The following is a 21,807-nucleotide window of genomic DNA, read 5'->3' as shown; positions in this document are numbered from 1 at the left end:
GAGAAATTAAAATTAAAACAACTCTGAACTACTACCTCATACCTATCAGAGTGGCTAATATGACCCCCCAAAAAAAGAAAATGATAAATGCTGGAAGAGATGTGGGAAAACTGAGACACTAATACACTATAAGTGGAACTGTGAACTGATATAACCATTCTGTACAGCAATTTGGAACAATGCCCAAAGGGCCATCAACTGCATATCATGTGACTCAGCAATGCCACTACTAAGTCTTTATCAAAGGTAAGAGAAAAAAAAACCTACTTGTACAAACATATTTATAGAAAATCTTTTCATGGTGGCAAATAATTTAAAACTGGAAGCATGTCTGTAAATTGGGGAATAGCTAATCATGTTGTGGTATATGAGTATCATATAAAATGTCACAGGGTGATCACAAAAAATCCTCAAAAAGACTTATATGAAGTGATGCAAAGTGAAGTGAGCAGAACCAGGAGAATGCTGTATACAATAAGAGCAAGACAGTATAATAACCAACTGTGAGTGACTTAGCTATTATCAGCAATGAAAAAATCCAAGACAACTTCAAAAACTCATGCTGAAAAAAACTATCCATTGCCAAAAATGAAAATGATGGAATCTGAATGCAGACTGAAATATACCATGTTTCACTTTATTTCCTTCATGAATTTTTTCTTGTCTAAGTGACATATATCTTTTTTTTTGCAACATGATGAACATAGAAATATGTATTAGATAACCTATAGGATATTACCTGCCATCTTGGAGAAGGGGGAGGAAAGAGATGGAAGGAGAGAACATAGATCACAAAATGTCAGGAAATGGTTATTAGAAAGTGTGTCTATATGTAATCTAGGAAAGGAAAATATAATATTTTAAAAGGAAAAAATTATACAGAGATTTAGACTAAGAACTAATATGGCATCAATAGAAGATAGATCCATGGATGAAAATAATATAGTTGGGCCAGTGAAATGATGTATTTTCTAAATTATCTAATAAGGAGTAAGGAATGAGGGGCAAAGTAATAAAGAACTTAACTTAAACTATGCCAACCATGATTATTTGACAAAAAAATGCTAGGAAAATTGGAAAACAGTATGGCAAAATTTAGGTTTAGATTAATATTTCACACCCTATGCCAAGCTATGGTCAAAGTGGGTATATGATTTAAACATAGTGATATTTTAAGCAGATGAGGGGATTGTAGAATAGTTTACTTCTCAGATCTATGGAGAAGGAAAGAATTTATGACCAAACAGGAGAATGAAAATATTATGATAAGTAAAATGAATAATTTTGATTACATTAATTTAAAGGTTTCTATACAAACAAAAACCAATAAAACCAAGATTAAAGGGAAACAACAAACTAGGGAAAATGTTATAGCAAATTTCTCTGATTAAGGTCTCATTTCTCAAATACATAAAGATCTAAGTCAAATTTATAAGAATCCAAATCATTCCCAAATTGATAAATGACCAAATGACATGAATAGGCAGTTTTCAGAAGAAGAAATCAAAGCTATCAATAATCATATAAAAAATGTCCCAAAACCCTCTTGATTAGAGAAATGCAAATTAAAACAACACTGAGGTACCACCATATACCTATCAGATAGACCAATATGACAGTAAAGGAAAATGGTAACTGTTGGAGGGAATGTGGGAAAATTGGAACACTAATGCATTGCTAGTGGACCTGTGAACTGATCCAACCATTCTGGAAGGCAATTTGGAATTATGCCGAAAGGGCTATAAAAGAATGCATTCCCTTTGACTCAGTAACACTATTACTACAAAGTCTATATACCAGAGATAAAAAAATAAAATGGGCAAGGACCTGTTTGTATAAAAATATTTATAGTTACTCTTTTTGTGGTGGCAAAGAGTTGGAAATTAAAGGAATATTCCTCAATTGGGGAATGACTAAACAAATTGTAATATATGATGGTGATGTGCCATAAAGAATGATGAACATGATGACTTCAGAAAGAGCTGGAAAGAGCTATATGAACTGATGCAGAGTGAAAGAAAAGCAGAACCAGGAAAAAAATGTACACAGTAACAGCAATATTGTGGAATGATCTACTGTAATAGACTTTGCAAGTAACAATAATATATCCAGGATAATTCTGGGGGACTTTTGAAAAAGAAAGCTATCCACCTCCAAAGAAAGAATTCTTTGAGTAGGAATGCAGATGAAAGCATTTGATTTCTCACTCGTTTATGTGGGTATATGTTTTGGGGTGTTGGTTTTATAAGATTATTCACATGCAAAAATGAATAATATGGAAATGTTTTGTGTAATAATATACATAAATCCCAGATTGAATTGCTCGCCAGCTCTAGGAGAAAGGAAGGAGGCAAATAGGATCATATAACTTCAGAAAACTTATGTGAAAATTTGTTATTAAAATAAAATAAAGTGTGCCAGCTGAAAAAAAAAAGGATAAGAGGATAAGGTGGTAATGGCTGATCTTTGTCTTTATTATCTCATCTTAAAAGCATTTTGTGGGGTTCACACTGTACCAGTTAAACCAGTTATTCACCAGTTCAGGGCAACTGAATGTGTTGTGCAACATGAAATGACCAAAGGAAGATGGCTGAATAGAGTATGAGACTTTCTCATTGTCCTTTTACCCACCACAAACAACCAAAAATAACTCCACAAAATCATACCAAAAAGAGTGAAGCTGAATAGCTAAAGAGGAAAGTTTCCAACCACCCTAGGCCCTGGAGGCAAGAGAGCAGAGATTAAATCAATAAAATAATCCCTGACGACAGAATTTGCAACCTCACCTAATTTTGTTTCATTCCTGAGGATACCACTGGAATCCTCTGGATGAGTGTCCTGAGAACAGCTGTGCATGCTACAGCCTCCACTCCGGAATCCTGAACTGGCCCATAGCTAAATATTGAAGGAGTAGATGACACCTAGTCTGGGGGCTCTCGGCCCTAAGAGCAGGAGGCCTGGTTTTGCTTCTAGTGAACAAGGGACTTTGGAGGCCCAAAGATTATGGATTGGATGCCAGCTCTGTCCCAGGCAGTAGTAATAGGAGAGGAGTAGTGAGAAAGGAGCATGCACCAGGGAGTATGGTTATTGAGGTCTAGACTAGAGCCCCATCAGCTATGGTCACTCTCAAGAGAGTAGAGTTCCTGGTTACTGACATAGCAGGAGACAGACTAGCTTCTACCAACAGCAATGGCCTGAGGTCATTCAAGGACTAGGACTTGAGTGGGGAGCTGTGTTTACATTGGAACTGGACTATAGAAACTGGAAAAACTAAATAGGACCCAGGTAAAAACAAACTCAAAAAAAGTCCTGAAATCCAAGGTAATATAACTCAGTACAATAGGAATTCTGAAAGTCCAGCAAAAAGCCAATAATTAAATATATTGGCTTGATTGCTAAAATTTTTTAAAGAAATAATTAAAAATGAGCAAGCAAAGGAGGAAGAACCTAATAATAACCATTATTATGGAAACAGAGAAAATCATAGCTCAAATTCAGAGGACAGTGAAATAAAAATACCTATTCCAAAAACAGCATATAATAATGGGCTTTTTTAAAAAATCTGATTGGTGTAATGGGTATTTTTTTTCAGCAGGAGGAAGAAAAAGGAATAAAGTTACAAGGCTATTTTAATATTTTCACAATGTTAAACTAAAATAGAGTTCTAGGTTATATGTGTAAAGTAAATCTACAACACAAAAGGGTTAAATAAGAGTTTGTTTCCTTTTAAAGTTACAAGAATTACAAGCTCAAAAAGAGATTTTGAAAAAGATTTGAAAAGACCTCAAAAAACAAATAAAAGAGGTTGAGGAAAAACAAGACAAAATAAGAACAATGAAAGAAAATCAAGGATATTGTGAAACAAAGATCACTCAAATGGCAAAAAAAAGATCCAGAAACTCACAGAGGGAAATAATAAAGAATCAGAATTAGACAAGGGAAACCTAATGATTTTCTAAGACAACAAGAAGTAATCAAGCAAAATCAAAATAGAAAAGAATATGAAACATTTCATCTCAAAAGAAACTAACCTGGAAGACAAGGTTTAAAAAAAAGAAAGAAAGAAAGACAAGATCAGATATTGGGACACATGGAACACTATGCCTATCTCAATAGGAGATAGCCTTCCTAGTTAACAAAGACTACCCAGGGGAAAAAAATAAAAACAAGTTTCTATAAGACAGAATAATGATATAGCAATTCTATAAGTTACAAAAAAAATAGCAGAAAAAGATAGAAAGAATAATTCTATTTAAAATTACTTCAGACAATATAAAATACCTGCAAAGACAAGCCCAAGAACCATATGAATACAATACAGACAGATCTAAACAACTGAACAAATATTAAGTTCATGGGTAGGCTGTAGAAAAATAGTGGCCTTTCCTGGGAAAAGGCCAAAGATCATGATTTCTGCCCCTAATTTCTTTGAATCAGCTGCAACATAGTATATTTATTTTTACTCTATATGCATCTCTCATTTTTAAATATATTTTTTTGTAAATGATATATTGTCAAATTTGGGCTTTTGATTCATCCTGAAATCTGTTTTTGTTTTATGGGTGAATTCATCCCATTTACATTCAGTGTCATTCAATGGCATAACTATTCTGTCATTCATTATAGTTAGAGTATTTAGTCTTTCCTTGTTTATTCTAGCTTGCATTTTTAATTTTAGATTCCTTACAAACATAGAGACATCCCAAAATGTTCTATATCATTCTTCTTTGAGGTTCTCTCTATAGCTTTTTGTTTTGTTCCTTGTTTTGCTTTGAATTATTTCAATACCTTAACTTTTTGACTTGTGCACTTAATTATTAAGGAAATTTAATATATAGTTTTACTTTCCAGATTCCAATTCTGTATGTTCCCCTTTTTCTAGTCAACAAGTATTTATTAAGGGTTTAACATGTCTTTGTGATAAATTTGGGACTACAAAGATAAGCAAAAAGAGTACCTACCTTCTTCAAGGAGCCCATGTTCTCATGAAAAAGACAACATAAGAAAAATTGATTATGATAAGAACAGAGAGAGAGAGAGAGAGAGAGAGAGAGAGAGAGAGAGAGAGAGAGAGAGAGAGAAAGAGAGAGAGGACTAACAGTTGTGGAGACCAGGAGAAAACTCCTTTTGTAGGAAACCTCTACTATAGAAAGTGAAATATGAGCTGAGTCTTGAAGGAAGTCAAAAAACTAAGAGGCAGAAGTGAGAAGAGAGAGCATTCCAGGGAGGCAGCAAAATGCAAAGACATGAAGGCAGGAAATAAAATTTTGTGAGTGAGACATACATGTCATATAGACTGGTAAAGCTAAATAATAGAATGTATGAAAGGCAGAAAAATGTAAGAAGACTGGTAAGTTAGAAATATTTGATTTTGGAAAGCCACCAGAATTTATTGAGTAGGTAATGACATTGGCAGACATATGCTTAAATAAAATCATGTGGCAATCAAGTGAAGAATTGAGGAGAGAACTGAGATATGGAGACAAATGAAAAGGCTACCATAGTAGACCAGGAGATAAATGATATGGTCCTGAACTAAGATTGTATCTATTTAAGTAAGAAGTGGTAATATTCTAGAAATGTTGTGAAGGTGGAAATAATAAGATTTGGCAACAGATTGGGTATGTGGGGTAAGAGGTAGCTTCTAAGGATAACTCTGAAGTTGAGAGCTTGGGTAATTAGGAAGATGACATGCTCTTGATGGCAATAAGGAAATTTAGATGAGGGAGAGATTTAGGGCAAAGATAAAAACTTCTGTGTTGGATATGTTAAGTCTAAAATTTCTAAGGGATATGCAGTTCAAGACCTCCAAAAGACAGCTAGTGATGTAGGATTGAGGCTGAAGTCAAATATGGGGGTTGGATATCTATCTAGGTATTCTCTTCATAGGGTTGATAATTGAACCCATGGGACTTGATGACATCACCAAATGAAGTAATATCGAGTGAAAAGAGCAAGGGTCACAAGCAAACCCTCAGAGCATTTCTAAGGGGACATGCAGTTCAAGATAACCAAAAGGCAGCTGATGATGAAGCTGGGAAGAAGGACTGTGATTAGGTATCTAAATCTAGAAATTATCTTCAAAGAGATGATAATGAAATTCTGGGATCTGGTGAGATCAACAACTAAAGTATATAGAGTGAAAAGAATAAAGGTCCTAAGCAGATCGTGAGAGAATATGATTAGTGTGTATGGCATGGATGAAAAACTATAAAAAGAAATTGAGAGGAAGCAGTCAAGTAAATAGAAGGAGATCCAGGAATGAGCATTATCATGAGAACTTAATGGAGAAGTCATTAATAGTGTCACATGCTGCAGAGATAAAAAATGACAATTGGGGAAATTCATTGGGTTTAGTTATTATCAGCATATTAATAACTTTGAACAGAATATTTTCCCATTGAAGGATGGAGTCAGTAATCATATTAAAAAGGGCTGATAAAAAGATAGGAAATAGAGGACTTATGTAGATATACTTCTCAAATTTAGTATAGAAAAGGGAGGAAAGCTATCAAGGGATGGTTTGATCAAGTGACATTGTTTTTAAGGTTGGGAGGAAATGATTATGTTTTTAAGCACTGGAGGAATCTTTAGATGGGGGGATAGAGAAAGACAGAGATAGACAGAGGGAGAAAGAAGGACAGATGGAGGGAGGGAGAAGAGAAAAAAGGAGAGGAAGAGAGGAGAGGAAATGGATAATAGAAGAACAATTTGCTGGAGAAAATAGGAAGAGATAGGACACCAAGGATTCGTGTAGAGGCATTGGTCTTGGCAAAGAGAGGGGCTACCTCATTATCAGAGTCTCAAGTGAAGAAAATATTAGGGAGAATGTGAGTGATGTGATGTGTGATTGGGAAGAAGTGATGAGTGATGTGAGATAAGGAAAGAAGAAGGAGTACTCATAAATGGTTTTAATTTTATCTATTAATTAGGAGAGGTCATCTTCAGCTGAGAGGATTGAGAAGGGGATCCTGTGGGAGGCTTAAATAGAAATAAGAAAGTTCAAGATAAGACCCTAAATGTTTTGTTTTCTCCTACAGACTAAAATCAACTGAAGAGATGAATAAAAAATTTGGGGAAATTTTGCTGAGTGGATTAGAAGAGCTGCAAAATGAGGACTTTAAAAAATTTAAATTCTTTTTAAGTAATGATTGTTTGATGATGAGAGTTCACAATCTTGATAGAATTGATCTAGCTACATGTATGAAAAAACAGCTTCCTTGTCCCTCTTTTATGAACAAGTTCATTGAAATATTAAAAAAGATGAACCTTAATGAAACTGCTAAGAAGTATAAAGAACAAAAAGAAGAAGGTAATTGAATAGTAGACTCCTGCTTCATTTTAGGTTATGCTTCTTTTCAAAGTGAGAGGCAGAGGATTCAGTGAAAAGAAAATTGGACTAAAAGTCAAGAGACCTGTCTGTGAGTCCCATTTCTGCTATTTACTTAATTGTGCCCTTCATCAAGTTATTACCACTCATCTACAAGATGTGAGGTTGATGCTTGACGATTCTTTAAAGTCTATTCTAGCTCCAGCATTCTATAATTCTTTTTCGTTTTTTGAAGTCTCATCAGCTGCCAGATTGTCACTGGGAAGGGTCAAGTTCTCAAACATAGCCACAAGATGGCAGTAACTACACATAGCAATCCAGGAGATATGAGCATCTGGGAGTCTGGCACTCTGTTCCCAGAAGCCAGAAAAATTCCAAACATTTCAGAGTGCTGGATCTGAATTGCATCTTAGAATTACTTAAGTCTTACCTACTCATTTTTTTTCAGCTGAACAAAGAGGGCTGTACCTAGGAAATGACTTTCTTAAAGTCACACTGCAACTAAGTAGTAGTAGAGAACTCAAAGCCAGGTCTTTTGACTCATTCCACCACACTGTGCTGGCAAAGCTTAGGAAGGAGTCACTTAGGAATGAAAGAAAAGGCTGATGCAGTTTTTACTTTGGGTAAGACCATCCCATGGCTCTCCTTTTCTTGCTGTGCTCAAGTTCCCAAAAGCCCTCAAATAGTCTGGCACTGTATCAAATCCAGAAATAACCCACCTAGGACCCCTCCAATTCCAAGATGAAATTATGATGATGCTATTAGTATGTGAATGATATTTTAATAACCTGTTATATTACATGATCTATTTTATTATAGTCTACAAATATATATTATCGCATATAATTTTAGATGATGTATATTATATCATAAATAATATAATCTAATAAATGATTATGTAATATACATTATCATAGCAAGTATTTACATGGCACTTTAAAGTTGCAAAGCTTCACATATGTGACATATCATCTGATCCTCACAACTCTGGGAAGTAGGTGCTATTATTATCTCCATTTTATAGATGAAGAAACTGAGACTGAGAGAAGCTAACTGACTTCTACAAGATCAGATAGAAAGTATCAGAATTAAGATTTGAACCTATTTTTCTGACTTCAATTCTAACACACTGTGCCACCTAGCTGCCCCTGCTAGGGCTGTTATCTTTGGTCTATGAATCTAGGAAATTATCCAGATCAGAAACTAGTCCATGAATACAAATTATTGGACAATGATAGAAAAGAGTCTATATTCTAGATAGCAAAAGGATCTGAAGAGATAGAATTCAAGGGCCAATACTTTGACTGCATCTGATACATTATGTCAATGAAAATGGGAATCAGGTTATCCAAAGGGTGGTCAGGTAGGAAAAACTCCTTCCATGTGAATTATCTGACTCACTGGAACAAATGAGATATCAGTAAAGCACTTTGCAAATGTGCTGGCACATAGCAAGTGCTATATAATTGCTAGCTATTATTATGAGGGCCAGCATACCTCATTTTCCCAAATGTGTTAAGACTTATAGGAACACACATAGGAACAGGTAGTCAGAAAACATGGGCAGTCATTTCTGAAGTTCAGGCTACAAATCTATCACATCAATTGTACAATGATATGACATGTTGTGTAGATGAGTCTATATTTGGAGGTCAGTTTCCATAGGATAGTTAGATGGTGGAGTGGATGAGGCCAGAAAGACCTGAGTTCAAATCAAGCTCTGATATTTATTATTTCTGTGACATTGATAAGTTACTCAACATCCCTCAACCTCCTTCATTGTATGTAAAACAGGGGGTAATGACATCAATCTCAGGATTACTGTAAGGATCAAATGAGGTTATATATGTAAAATACCTTGCAAATCTTAAAGCATCATGTCAATGTTAGATATTATATAAATATAAATATTATTATATATTATATGCACACATACAGATTCATAATATATACGAAACAGAATAATATAATAGAAAGAATATTGAACAAGGACATCAGAACATCTGGAACGAGGCTTTGCTATTTACTATATAACCCTTAGCAAGCAAGTTATTTAGCTTCTTTGAGCCTCACTTTCCTCCCTCCTTTGCAAAATGGGATAATAATATCTTGCTTGCCTAACAGTTATCATGAAAATCAAATGAGATAGTACCTATAGAACATTCTATAACTATAAAGCACCACACAAGAAAGTTACTTGAGAAATGGATGAATTCATCAATTATCCAAAAATGATTCCTTTCAGTTAACCTATCATTTTTCTTGTTCTTGAACCAGTCCTTAAGAAACTGAAAAAGGAAAATGAGAAGAAGCCAACAAAAAGGAAAAATCAGGCCCAAACGAGAAAACCTTCTGATGGCAAAAATAGTGTTAACCCTCAGCTGACCAAGAAAGATAGTCTGAAACTCAATGATGAGTCAAAGAAAAATTGTGGTGCAAAGGTATAATATAGGACGTCAAGATCTTCAATCAGTAGACAAAGCTGTTGTCTCTGCTATGATTCTCCTCTCATTGTTGCTACCTGGGGTCTTTTCTTCTTCATTAAGTTCCAGATGTAAAATGAAAGACAACAGGAGGATTGACGGAGAGGGATGTGAAACATGGGGGAAGGAAGATGATGGGATGTTACAGGACTGATCAATTGCATCACTCATCAATTGCAGAGGTCCTTCTCATCACTAATTCCTATACAATTTCTATATTGTGACCCCCTGAAGTCACAGAAGGACCTTATGACCTCTTAAGCTGACAGTATTTGAAAAATACCCCTTTTCCTCAGTTACTGTAGTTGGGCTCAGTGACCTCTAAGTTCTCTTCCAAGTCTAAATCAGTGACCTTATGGTAATCACTCCCTAATTACAACAAACCTTTTTTTTTTTCCCCCAGAGAACAAAAGCGACAACTGAGGAGAAGCCAGAAAGCAAAAAGAGGAAGCTATCGGAAGTATCCCACCAGGTATAATAAATGGCTTTTCACTTAGTGAGAGAACATTTTAGAACCTATGAGAACAGTTCACACAGATAGGGATTGCCTCACTCTCCAGTTCTCATCCTGTTCACCTCATCTCATCCTTAACCAAAGCTTCATCTTCCTACTTTTCCTTTGTATCTGCCTCTCTTTCATAATACTCTGTTGAAACCCAAGAGATTATCTCATTCATTCCCTGGACAAAAGGTCTTTAAGTAAACCAGACAAGTATTCCTACACATGTTTATGTTTTCAGAGACCTCTTCAATCCACCTATTACATGAGCCAGTCCTTCCTTTCGACTTATTTACGAATGTAATAAGATCATATAAAGCTCAAAGAAAGCTTAGTAATTATAGTGTGCAATCACACACAAAAAATGTCATATATAAATGTATATATATTTTAGATAAAAATTTCCATGGATATTCGTGTGTGTGTGCACATATACTTGTATGTGTAATATATGTATATTTGGAACAACTAGATGGCATAGTAGTTGGAGTGCCCAGGATATTCAGGATAACCTGCATTCAAATCTAGCCTTGGACACTTACTAGCTGTGTAGCCATGTGCAAGTCATACCCCTTTTGGCCTCAGTCTCCTCATCTGTAAAATGAGCTGGAAAAGGAAATGGCAAACCACTCCAGTATCTTTGCTAAGAAAACCTCAAATGAGGTCATGAAGTATCCCACAACTGAAATGACAGAATAGCAAAAATCTGTATGTCTCCAGATGAAATTCTGTCTGGTCAAGAAACTTTAGACTTCAGCAGCACAGATGTTGCTTTTGTAAATGATGCCAAATAAAGATGTAGTTGGAAGGAATTTAATCATGGTGCTCCTGATTAATTCCTCCCTACCCCAACTACAAGAGTAAGGACTTCAGGAGACAAATGCAAATTTGGGAAATGAACATCTGGTTAAAATAATGATATCTTATAGTAAATTATTTGGATTTCTGGACCAGGTCTTAAAATATAACACAATGCTTTACTCATAGTAGATACTTAAGAAGTAATCTGTTTAATTGAATTGAATTGAAGAAGAAAAGTGAAAATTTCTAGAGTACAGTATAAGTACAAAAACTCACTGATCAATAGAGATTTTTTAAAAGAAATTTTTAAATGGCAAAAGTAGTAGAAGCAAGTAAGAAAAGAATGACCTAGGTCTCTGAAATAGTGTTTGGGATGCTACTTAGAATGACTTAAGGTTTATGAAGAATCCCAAGGACAAGAAAAAGGAGTGACTTTGTGTTTTTAGATATGTTGGGGACAGGAGGAGATTCATAAAAAGCCCTTAAGGCAGGTGAAGTGGTAACTGGCAAAAAAAAAAAGAGAAGACAGAACTGTGAGATTCTTACTTTGCCCTGTTTTCTTTGCCAAGGAAAATAATTACAGAACAACAAAATTTTAGAGTTGGGGGAAAAAAAAAGCCTTATAACCATTGAGTCCAACTCTAACCTGAAAATTAGTCATCACCTCAACATTCCTAAAACAACATCCATGCAGCCTTTGCTTAAAAGACTTCCACTGAGGAAAGGACCTGCTAAATTTATGGATTCCATCTTAGCACTGGAAAGTCTAGAATTGAAATCACTAATAGGGAACTGAAAACTGAAATGAGACAGCAGATAGCTGCCACTGATGAGATCAAATTACTAGGCTCAGAATTATGCATCTGATGTTCTGAAAGAACTACTAGATGGGATTACTAAACTGTCAGTGATCCTTGAAAGATTTCAGAGAACTAGAAAAACATCAAAGTACTTAAAGAGGGAAATGCCCCAAATGCTTAAGAAAACAATAGTATCTGCCAGTGAGCTTGACTTTAATTCTGTTTTTTTTTTTAAATAATGGTCTTGTTAAAGATCTTTTATCATTTTTTAATCATCACTCTCTTTTTACTGACAATCCTCTTTGTCCATCCTTTGAAAGAGGTCATTATAGACAAGCAAAACAAATCAACACGTTGATCATATGTGTGTGTGTCCAAGATGAGAAGTCTTGCTTCTTTTGCATTAACAATGATGGGAATGTTTTGGTGGGCATGATATACTGAAAAATCAGTGATTTCCTAGGCCCTGAGACTTGCAGATCCATAGATATCTCTAAGTATAGTATCCTGAATCATGGTTACATATTATTTTGGGTAGATTCTTTTCTATTTTGAGATATATTACCCTATTATATTGCCCTTCATATTGAACGTGGATCCAGAAAGACCCTAGTTAAAATCTAGCCTCAGACACTAACTGATTGTGTTAGCCTTGGTTTTGCCTTGGTTTCCTCAACAATAAAAATGGGTATAAAAATGGCATCTAACTCCCAGAGTTGTTATGAAGAATGAATGAAATATCTGTAAAGTTTTTATTTACTACAAGGCCTGGTACATAGTAGACATTTAAATATTTGTTCCCGCCTACCACACTCTGTCCTCCAGTTTCATTTTAATTTCACAGAATCACAAAATGTTGGGAAAGATTTTTGAGGCTATCTAACACAATCCACACTTTAAATCTTAGGAACTGGGTTCAAATTGTGTCCCTACCATTTGTTACTTGTTTGACTTTGGGTAAGTCATGTAAATAAGCCTCATGTTTAATCTTTGTAAACTGAGGGGGTTTGTCTAAATAATCTAAATCTGTGATCTTATGACTGTGGATACACAGATTTTGCTTAAAGCCTCATAATGAAAAGTAATTTACTAGGATAACAGGTTTCACATAGGGGTAGCTTTTATTCTAAGGAAGTTTTGTGCCTTACTCTCTTCTCCCTAAGAAGAGCAGGAGAGATTTTGTTCAATGGTTTGCTAAAATTGCATTACCCTACTAGAACAATGATAAATGGCTAATGCCAAATTAGCAGAAATAAACAAAGAATGAAAGATCAGCAACAATTTAATTCAATTCAACAGGCATTTATTATATACCTATTATACACCTAACACTATACTTAGTGCTGGTTAAATAAATAAGAAAAGAAAAGACAATTCCTGCCTTCAAGGAGTTCATAATATAATGAAGCAAGATATGCAAAAGGAATGTAGAAGAGGGACAATGGGGGAGTCTCTGCTCTTCTTTGGACCTTCATGTTCCTTGAAATTCAAAGGAAGCCAAATGCAGATGGAAAAATGGAGTTAGCTGGAAAGTCTAGGTCTAACCTTCTATAAAGGAAAGTTCTTGGAGTTTAGTGCTTCAGCCTCTAGCCCTCCACAAAGGACTTGGTCTTATAAAATGACCAGTGGATAAAGAAGTCAGTTCAGCAAACCATCTAGAGGACAAGAGATCTATTTCAGGTCTAGACCAAAACAGATTGTTAATATTAGAAGGAAAGGCAAATTAGAGACAAGGTTCAGAAGAGTCAACTGGAACTATTCCTACCTCCCCATTCTATTTGATGGCCCATTTCTGGGGATAAAGGGGAGGTACAGGTTTACCTCTATTCTTCTGAAAGAGAAAAACTATCTTGGCCATGGTTCAGACAGGTATGTGAAATAGTTGTACCTCTGGGAGCCTGGGGCTTTTCTCAGCACAAGAGCATGGAGCTACTGTCATCTTTCTATCTAGCTACTGCTTTGCTAAAAGACTGCTCAAATATCTGAAATACTGTTATGGGAGTGAGGATCTGACTGTAATCTTCTGGGACAATGCCCTTGATGCACATAGTGTCCTAGGGATGGCTCTGATTATGGAAATAATGAAAAATGCATATTTACTATCTATCTATCTATACAAATATATATATATATATAATATTTCCTACATAGATATTTCTTTGTCATTTTCTTGTAAGCTCTTTAAAGGCAGGTAGCTATTTCAATTCTTAACTAGGTCCTCACAGTAGACAGGATAATCCTGTACCTCTCTGGGTGTTCAGTGATTAGCCACACAAAAAAGGGTGTTTTGTCCATGATACACATCACAAACATCCACTAATGTACCACCTGATGCCCCAAATGATATAATCAACATAATGCCCTTTACAAAACTTAAAGATCTATATGAATAATGATGGACAATGTGAAGTTCAAGTGAATTACTTACATTGTCATATTAGATCATACCTCCTTTGGGGGAATTCTAAAGGTATTATTACCCCCATTTTATAGATAAGGAAACTGGGACTCAGAAAATGCTGTGGGGTCAGAGGGTAGAATCAACATGACCCAGATTTAGGTTGGGGAATTCTGAGCGCAGATTTGCCAGAAGTTTTTATTCCTAGAAATGAGGGTCCTATCTAAGTGGGTACATGAGAATAGCAAAATCTCTTGGCAATATTCTAGGGGGGACAGAGTGGGACAACTGTATTAACCCTGCAAGCATGTTGCTCTGATCTATTTTTCTTGGGGCTAAGTAAAAGCAATTCCAATAATAAGGGGATTTTAGTGAGAGAAGTCACACAGAGGGGGATGAGTGTGTGATTCCATCCTACCAAGGAGTCACTTTGTGATCTCCTGGCTTCCACGAGTGACTGTGTCAAGACATTGTGGCTTGATGGCTCCCAGCAAGAAAAGTTTAATTACTTACCTATGGACACTCAGGTAGGTATTGAAAGATATATTGATCCAGTGACTCATTGTTCCCAACTTTACTTGTCAGTCACTGTTAGGGGAGTTCCTTTTAATATAAGAAAGGATGGGATTTGAACCCAGATCTTTTTGACAACAAATCTATTATTCTTTTCACCATTTCTACTGCCTTTCACTATCACCTCAATATAGTGCAGAATTTTTCACAGGCTATATCAGTAGAGACCACACTCTAGCAGATTATTTTTATTAGAAAAGGCTTTCTAGAAGGAAGAGGCCAGAAAAGGACTACATGTCTGTTATCCAAGGAACAGCCTATTCATCTCAGAAAGGTACATTGCCAGGTGGTAACTATTTTTCTGCCAGAGCATTTTTCCAAGACCACCTATTAAAACACAAAAATTGTGGTTGTATCAGTAAAGGGAATACTTACACAAAAGAGATCACCAATCCTTAAAATGTTGAATTAAGTCCATTCTACTTAAAAGGGCATGTCATTTTGTTATGGGATAGAATAGAGAAAAATAAGCAATCTCAGCCTCTCCTGTCAATCCTGTCACTGGCTGATGACTTATCTCCATTTCTTGCAAGGGGCATGATTATTCATATAGGGGCAAGCCACATTGAAGGGAAGAATCTGTAAAGAGTGTGAGTGAAGGAAAAAAAATTTTTCTGTCCTCCATACTCATGAGGATGAAAGTTTCTATAAACTATGTAGCATGTTCTGTCCACATTTTCAAGTGGTTATGGCATCTAATTGGCAGTGATGTTATCTCTATCACACACTTAAAAATACATATCTTATTGAATGTTCTATCAGTCTTGTCTTCTAACGGAAATAATTCTGATCCCCTAATCAATTTCCCCTGCTTTGCATTAACTCCATTCCAGTTATCTCATGCTATATGGATGCTGGTTTCTTGGTATTTAACAAAGTGGCTAAGGTCTCCCCTAAAGGGGCATGTTATCTCATGTCTTTGCTCTGATGTCTTTTTTCCTGACCAGAAAACAGAACCTGAAACTGGAAGAGAATATAGGCCCCAGACAATGCCTGTTGGCATGAAGGTGCTCAAAGTGAAAGAGATATTTGAGTATGAAACTAAAGAAAAAAAGAAAACAATGTTTCATGCTACTGTGGCAAATGAGCATGAATTCATACGGGTGAAGGTTCTCAACGTTGATGCCAAGAAATACTTCAAGCAAAAAAATGTCATTGAGATATCAAAAGGTTTTTGGAAGAGTGGTTTCCTAGAAGTAAACAAATCCTCCAAAGTGATAGATTTGGGTGCTAACGGAGAAATGGAAGTCCCCCAAAACATCATCAGAAAAGCATCTCAGACCCCAAAGATCCAAAGTCTTTTAAAGCTTAAAAATAAAAAAGAGAGAATCTATGTGGATGGTGTCTATGAGATTAATAAGGTAAGTTTCATACTTTTGTAGGAAGAGGAAAAAAATATTCTAAAAATTTCAACTCAAATATATGACTTAACCAAGGCATTGCCATTACCTGAGAAAACTTTTGAGTAAAGTCACTCACTGTGCCCCCATAATAGGTACCCATAGAGTATGAATTGGGCATGCCAACAGATTTAACCTCTATTCTATATGCCTATGCCTTCATTCCCTAGAAACCTTGAAGAGGCTAATTGTCTGCTTAAGATGGTTTAGGGTCAGAGGTCTAGGTTAATCAACTAATGAACCAATAAATATTTTTGAATGCTTGCTATGTACCATGTGTTAGGTGCTAGGATACAAATACAATAAATGAAACAATGCCAGTTCACCAGGACCTTATGCTGAAGGAGACAAAACGTATAGAGACAGAGACAGAGATAGAGATAGAGATAGAGATAGATATGTGTATATGTAGAGAATAAATGCATAAGAAACTACAAAGTAGATAAAATACAAGGTAGTTTAGGAGGAAGCCACCAGTAATTAATGGAATCAGGAATGGCTTCCTATAAAAGGTAATATTTGAGTTTCATCTTATGAGGCATAAATGATGGGGGAATTCATTGTAGGCATGGGGAACAGTCAGTGGAAAGGCAGATAAATGGGAGATTAAGTTTTATGTGAGGAACAGCAAGAAGGCCAGTTTGGATAAATTATAAAGTGGGACAGGCAGGATAAATGTTCACTATCTAATCCATCCCAAGGAATTTATTGTACAAATTATTACAAAAGAGATACAATGGAAAACCTCATCATTTTATGATCTAAGGATAAGCATTCCTACCCACTGTGATGTAGCTTACAAAAGAGTAAATATGTTCCACATTAAGCTCACTCTTTTTTGATGATTTTTATATCTCTGTTCCCAGCCTCAACTATATTAAATGACTTTTTTATTTCATCTTGAATAGTGGTTTCCAAGGCAATATCTCTTTGTGTATAATTGATGTAAAAGCTAGGAAAGGAAACAGATAAGAGATCCTTCCTCAGAATTCTCCAGACTAGATTCAACAGTTTAGCTAGACAAGTCATCAGTGGCTCTAGAACTTTTTAAAGTTGTAATCTCCTTGGACTTAGTAGAAGACCTTTTACTTGGTGAGGAACCAGATAAATTTTAAACTCAAATGGAAATGAGAAATTATCAAGTCTAAGCCTTACATCTTATAGACCATAGATACAGAAATAGAAGGGAAAAAAAGCATACAACATTCCCCAAATCACATGGCTAATTGCTGGGTTGGTCTTCAGACTCAAGAGTTCATCTCACATACTGCTCCAATCTCCAACAACTTCTAATTGTCACAGAATCTTAAAGTTAGAAGAGACTTCAAAAGTTATCTAATCCACCCCTACCTCAAAAGAAATCCACTCTTAACAACCTCTTTCTCAACTACTGGTTGTCTGCTTAAAGACCTCCAGTAAGGTTAAACCCACTTCTACAGGGGCCTCCACCCCACTTTTGAAGTAATTAAATTTAATGTTTTTCCTTAGAAACTAGTAGGCAATAATAAAGAAAAGTGCTGCTTCCCAGCTATACTTACTTGCCCATATTCCATTGTTTTGCTTCTGGGATGTTCCTGTAAACATACTAACTTTATGTATAAATAACTGTTCATATCATCTGTGTTAAGAACTGATGCTTAATGGGTTAAGCGAACAATTGGAGTGATTTTATTGAAAAGTTCATGGCCTGGATAAGAGTTTAAAGAAACTAATATGAGAAGAGGAAGGAGGAGCAAAGAATTAGGGTTTGGAAAACAGTAAGTTGATGGATAACCTAGAAGTATTTCCTTTATGTACTTACATATTTTGTATGATGGCTATCTCTGTATGTTTTGCTACCCCCTACTAGACTGTAAGCTGCTTCTGCTATTTAGCACAGTTAGTTACAATAACAAATGTATAATAGTGCCTTAAGACTATTGTATCAAACTCAAACAGAAACAGCGATCACAAAAGCACACATAATTATCCCTGTAGCCACATATTGACTTAGAAAACCAAATATTAACATTATCTGTGTTCTATTGTACTTTCATTTAATTTGTTAAATATCCCCAATTACATGTAATCTAGTTTAAGTTGCCCTGGGAGTATTGTGGGTTGTGCTTTAAAAGATTACCAAACATTTTTTTAAACCTTACCTTCTGTCTTAGAATCAATATTGGGTATTGGTTCTAAGGAATAAGAGTGAGTGGTAAGGGTTAGGCAATGGGGGTCAAGTGACTTGCCCAGGGTCACACAACTAGGAAGTGTCTAAGGCCAGATTTGAAGCTAGGACCTCCACCCATTTAGCCACCCAGCTGCCCCTTCAAACTTTTCTTAACCATTCTCCCTTACCCCCAGTCTCATATCTCCAACTGCCTCCTGGACATCTCAAAGTAGATGCCTCATAGATATCTTAAAATTAACACATCCAAAATTGAACTCATTATCTCCCCTCTTCTTAATTTTTCTATCACTTTTGAGGCCATCACCATCTTCACTTCCCATGTCCAATCTGTTGCCAAGTCCTGTCATTCTACCTCTATTATGTTTCTAACATATACCCACTTGTCTTCTCTGCCACAGCTACTGGCCTGGTCCAGGCCCTCATCACCTCACACCTGGAGCATTAAAATAGCTTGCTAGGGGGGCAGCTCAGTGGAATGAGAGCCAGGCCTGGAGATGGGAGGTTCTGGGTTCAAATATGACCTCAGACTAGCTGTGTGACCCTGGGCAAGTCATTTAACCCCCATTGCCTAGCCCTTGCCATTCTTCTGCCTTAGAACCAATATATTGTATCAATTCAAAGGCAGGAGGTAAAGGTTTAAAATTTTTTTATTTAAAAAAAAAATTTTAAATAGCCTACTGGTTGGTCCTCCAGCTCAAGATGCTCTGTAATCCAGCCCATCCTCTACTCAACTATCAAATGGAGCTTCCTAAAGTACAGACCAGGTTATTCTTCTTCCCAGCCATTTGATAAATCACAATAGCTACCTGTGAACTTCAGGATAAAATATAAAATCCTCTCTTTGGCATTCAAAGCCTTTATAACCTAGCACCCTCCTATCTCTTCAATCTTCTTATACCCCACAACTCACCCCCACCAACATACTCTGGGATTCAGCAACATTAAATATTATTTCTTGAATGCAGCGCTGTGCCAAATCTCCCTAATCTGGGTATTTTCATTGACTATCCCCCAATGTCTGGAATTCTCTCCTTCTTCATCTTTCCCTTCTGACTACCCTGGCTTCCTTCCAGGTCCAGCTAAAATCCGCTTTTCGCCAAGAAGCCTTTCCTAATCCCCCTTAATCCTAGTTCCTTCCCTTTGTTGATTATCTGTAATTTATCTTGTCTGAAGTTTGTTTCCAAATAAGAGTTTGCATGTTGACTCCTTTATTAGACTATGAACTCCTTTAGAGCAGTGACTGTCATTTGCCTTTTCATTTGATGATCACAACAACCTTGTAAGGCAAGTAGAACTGGAACAGTTATCCTCATTTTACAAAGGGAAAACTAAAGCTCAGAATGGTTAAGTGACTTGTATAAGGCATTAAAAATTTGTAACAGAATAGAGCAGCATGAAGTGATTACTAAGTACTTGTTAGAAGACAGACCAGGGTGGGTTGCTGAGTCAGAGAAGTATCTGAACCAAACCTAGAAGGACATTCTGCTTGAGACAAGGTAGGACCTGTATTGTTTGTAATATCACATATTGGGGACCTGTTGCCTCAGTGACTTAGAAGACTTGGGAAAATGTCAGAAAACTAGAAGAAGTCCTAAGAAGGCTGGATTCTTGGGTAGTCAGGCAAAAAACAACCTGGACATAGAAGGAATGGGGTGGATTTTGCTAATTAAATAGAAGAATTTGGAATTGAGCATCTCTAAGACATATTTTAAGCTGAATAAAACTAAAATCTGCATCTACTTTCTGTGCCTAAAATTATCTATCTGCTGTAATTTGTACCTTCTCAAATAAATAGGTATTCTACTTTGTTTCCCCTCCTACGACTACCCCCAGTGCCATGATTGTATCACAAAGATGGGCATTATTAAGGATGGAATGTTGATTTTATTTTGCAGAAAACTGAGACAGACAAATGTACAATCTTTGTCGTGAAGGACAATACAGGAACAATTAAAGTGGTGACATTTGGCAAATGGGCCAAAATAAAGTGTGATGAAAGAGACAAGCTTCGACTCACCTGCTTTGAGCTGTGTGTTTGGGATGTAAAAGATGAAATACAGCTGAAATCTGTAACTCACAGTTATGTAAAGGTAGGAGTTATGAGTGAGATTATGTACTTTCCCACAGAGCAAGAAATGGATTTGCTTTGGGGGGAAAAAAACACAAACAAACTGATGTTATTAGGTAAGTTATCCAGCAGGTGGTGTGCTGTTCCAAGCAATGCTTCACTACCAATACTAGGAATGTCCTGTAGTGAGGCATTTACTGTTCATAAAATCCTGTCTAGGAGGTAGCTGGGTGGCTCAGTGGACTGAGAGCCAGTTCTAAAGTTCAAGTCCTAAAGCCAGCTGGTCCTGGGTTCAAATCTAGCCTCAGACACTTCCTAGCTGTGTGATTCTGGGCAAGTTGCTTAATCCCCATTGCCTAGTTCTTAATGCTCTTTGGCCTTGGAACCAATACATAGTATTAATTCTAAGATGGAAGGTGGTAAGTGTTTAGAAAAAAAAAATCCTCCTACATTTTCAAAAGGTCATGGGCAGTGATGTCATCTTTATTACACACACTCTCTCACTCTCCCCTCCCACCATCCCTCCCTCTTTGTCTTTCTCTACCCCTCACCTCTCTCTCTCTCTCTCTCTTTCTCTCTCTCTCTTTCTCTCTCTCTCTCTCTCTCTCTCTCTCTCTCTCTCTCTCTCTCTCTCTCTCTCTCTCTCTCTCTCTCTTTTCTTGTCTGTCCTTAATACCAACACTTAGCAATTATAAGATATAACCCAGAGGGACTAAATATGACCATTTACAAGAAATAAGGGAAGCCAGAAAGACTCCTCTTCCTGAGTTCAAATCTGATCTCAGACACTTACTAGCTGTGTGACTCTGGGCAAGTCACTTCACTTTGTTTGCCTCAAGTCCTCATCTATATAATGAGCTAGAGAAGGAAGTTGTAAACTACTCCAAGAAAATACCAAATGGGGTCATAATAAGTTGGACATGACTGAAATGAGTGAATAAAAAAAAAAGACATACATTACCTAACCATTCAGGGAAATAGCATAGGATTTGAGATAAGAAAATCTGGGTTCAAATTCTAGCTCTGCCACACTAGTGACTTTTGTGCAAGTCACTTGATTTCCCTAAGTTTGGGCTTCCTCATTTATAGAATAATCATTGAGAGGCATCATAATATGATGGAAAAAGTACTGACAGTATAGAAAACCTAGGTTCAAATCCTACCTCTGACATGACTTATGTAATGTAATGTAATGACTTGAGATAATCACTCTGATGGGATTTTTATCAGGGAAATCTGTTTTAGCCCTTATCCATGTCATCTATTCTGGCCTCTTTGATCCAGA

General features: G+C 36.3%; 1 protein-coding gene and 1 long non-coding RNA gene across 6 annotated transcripts in view; one reads left to right on the top strand and one right to left on the bottom strand.

Annotated features, from left to right (window-relative positions):
• Positions 1–21,807, bottom strand: part of LOC107651327 (uncharacterized) — a 54,047-nt gene that overhangs the window by 1,115 nt on the left and 31,125 nt on the right. The gene's annotated exons all lie outside the window — the stretch shown is intronic.
• The window catches only part of LOC103096087 (interferon-inducible protein AIM2), a 38,738-nt gene that overhangs the window by 13,059 nt on the left and 3,872 nt on the right, over positions 1–21,807 (top strand). For 2 of the 3 annotated variants that reach the window (XM_016430284.2, XM_016430283.2), the window contains 5 exons: positions 7,041–7,312; positions 9,608–9,771; positions 10,217–10,285; positions 15,832–16,245; positions 20,350–20,544. In XM_016430284.2, the coding sequence (XP_016285770.2) occupies positions 7,060–7,312; positions 9,608–9,771; positions 10,217–10,285; positions 15,832–16,245; positions 20,350–20,544 (1,095 nt within the window). In that variant the 5' untranslated portion in view covers positions 7,041–7,059. Of the gene's footprint in view, positions 1–5,889; positions 6,058–7,040; positions 7,313–9,607; positions 9,772–10,216; positions 10,286–15,831; positions 16,246–20,349; positions 20,545–21,807 lie in introns of all 3 variants that reach the window. The other variant, XM_016430281.2, reaches the window with a different exon arrangement.

This window comes from Monodelphis domestica, chromosome 2, assembly GCF_027887165.1.
Source record: "Monodelphis domestica isolate mMonDom1 chromosome 2, mMonDom1.pri, whole genome shotgun sequence".
In the NCBI taxonomy this organism is placed as follows: domain Eukaryota; kingdom Metazoa; phylum Chordata; class Mammalia; order Didelphimorphia; family Didelphidae; genus Monodelphis; species Monodelphis domestica.
This window is presented reverse-complemented; position numbering and strand designations above follow the sequence as displayed.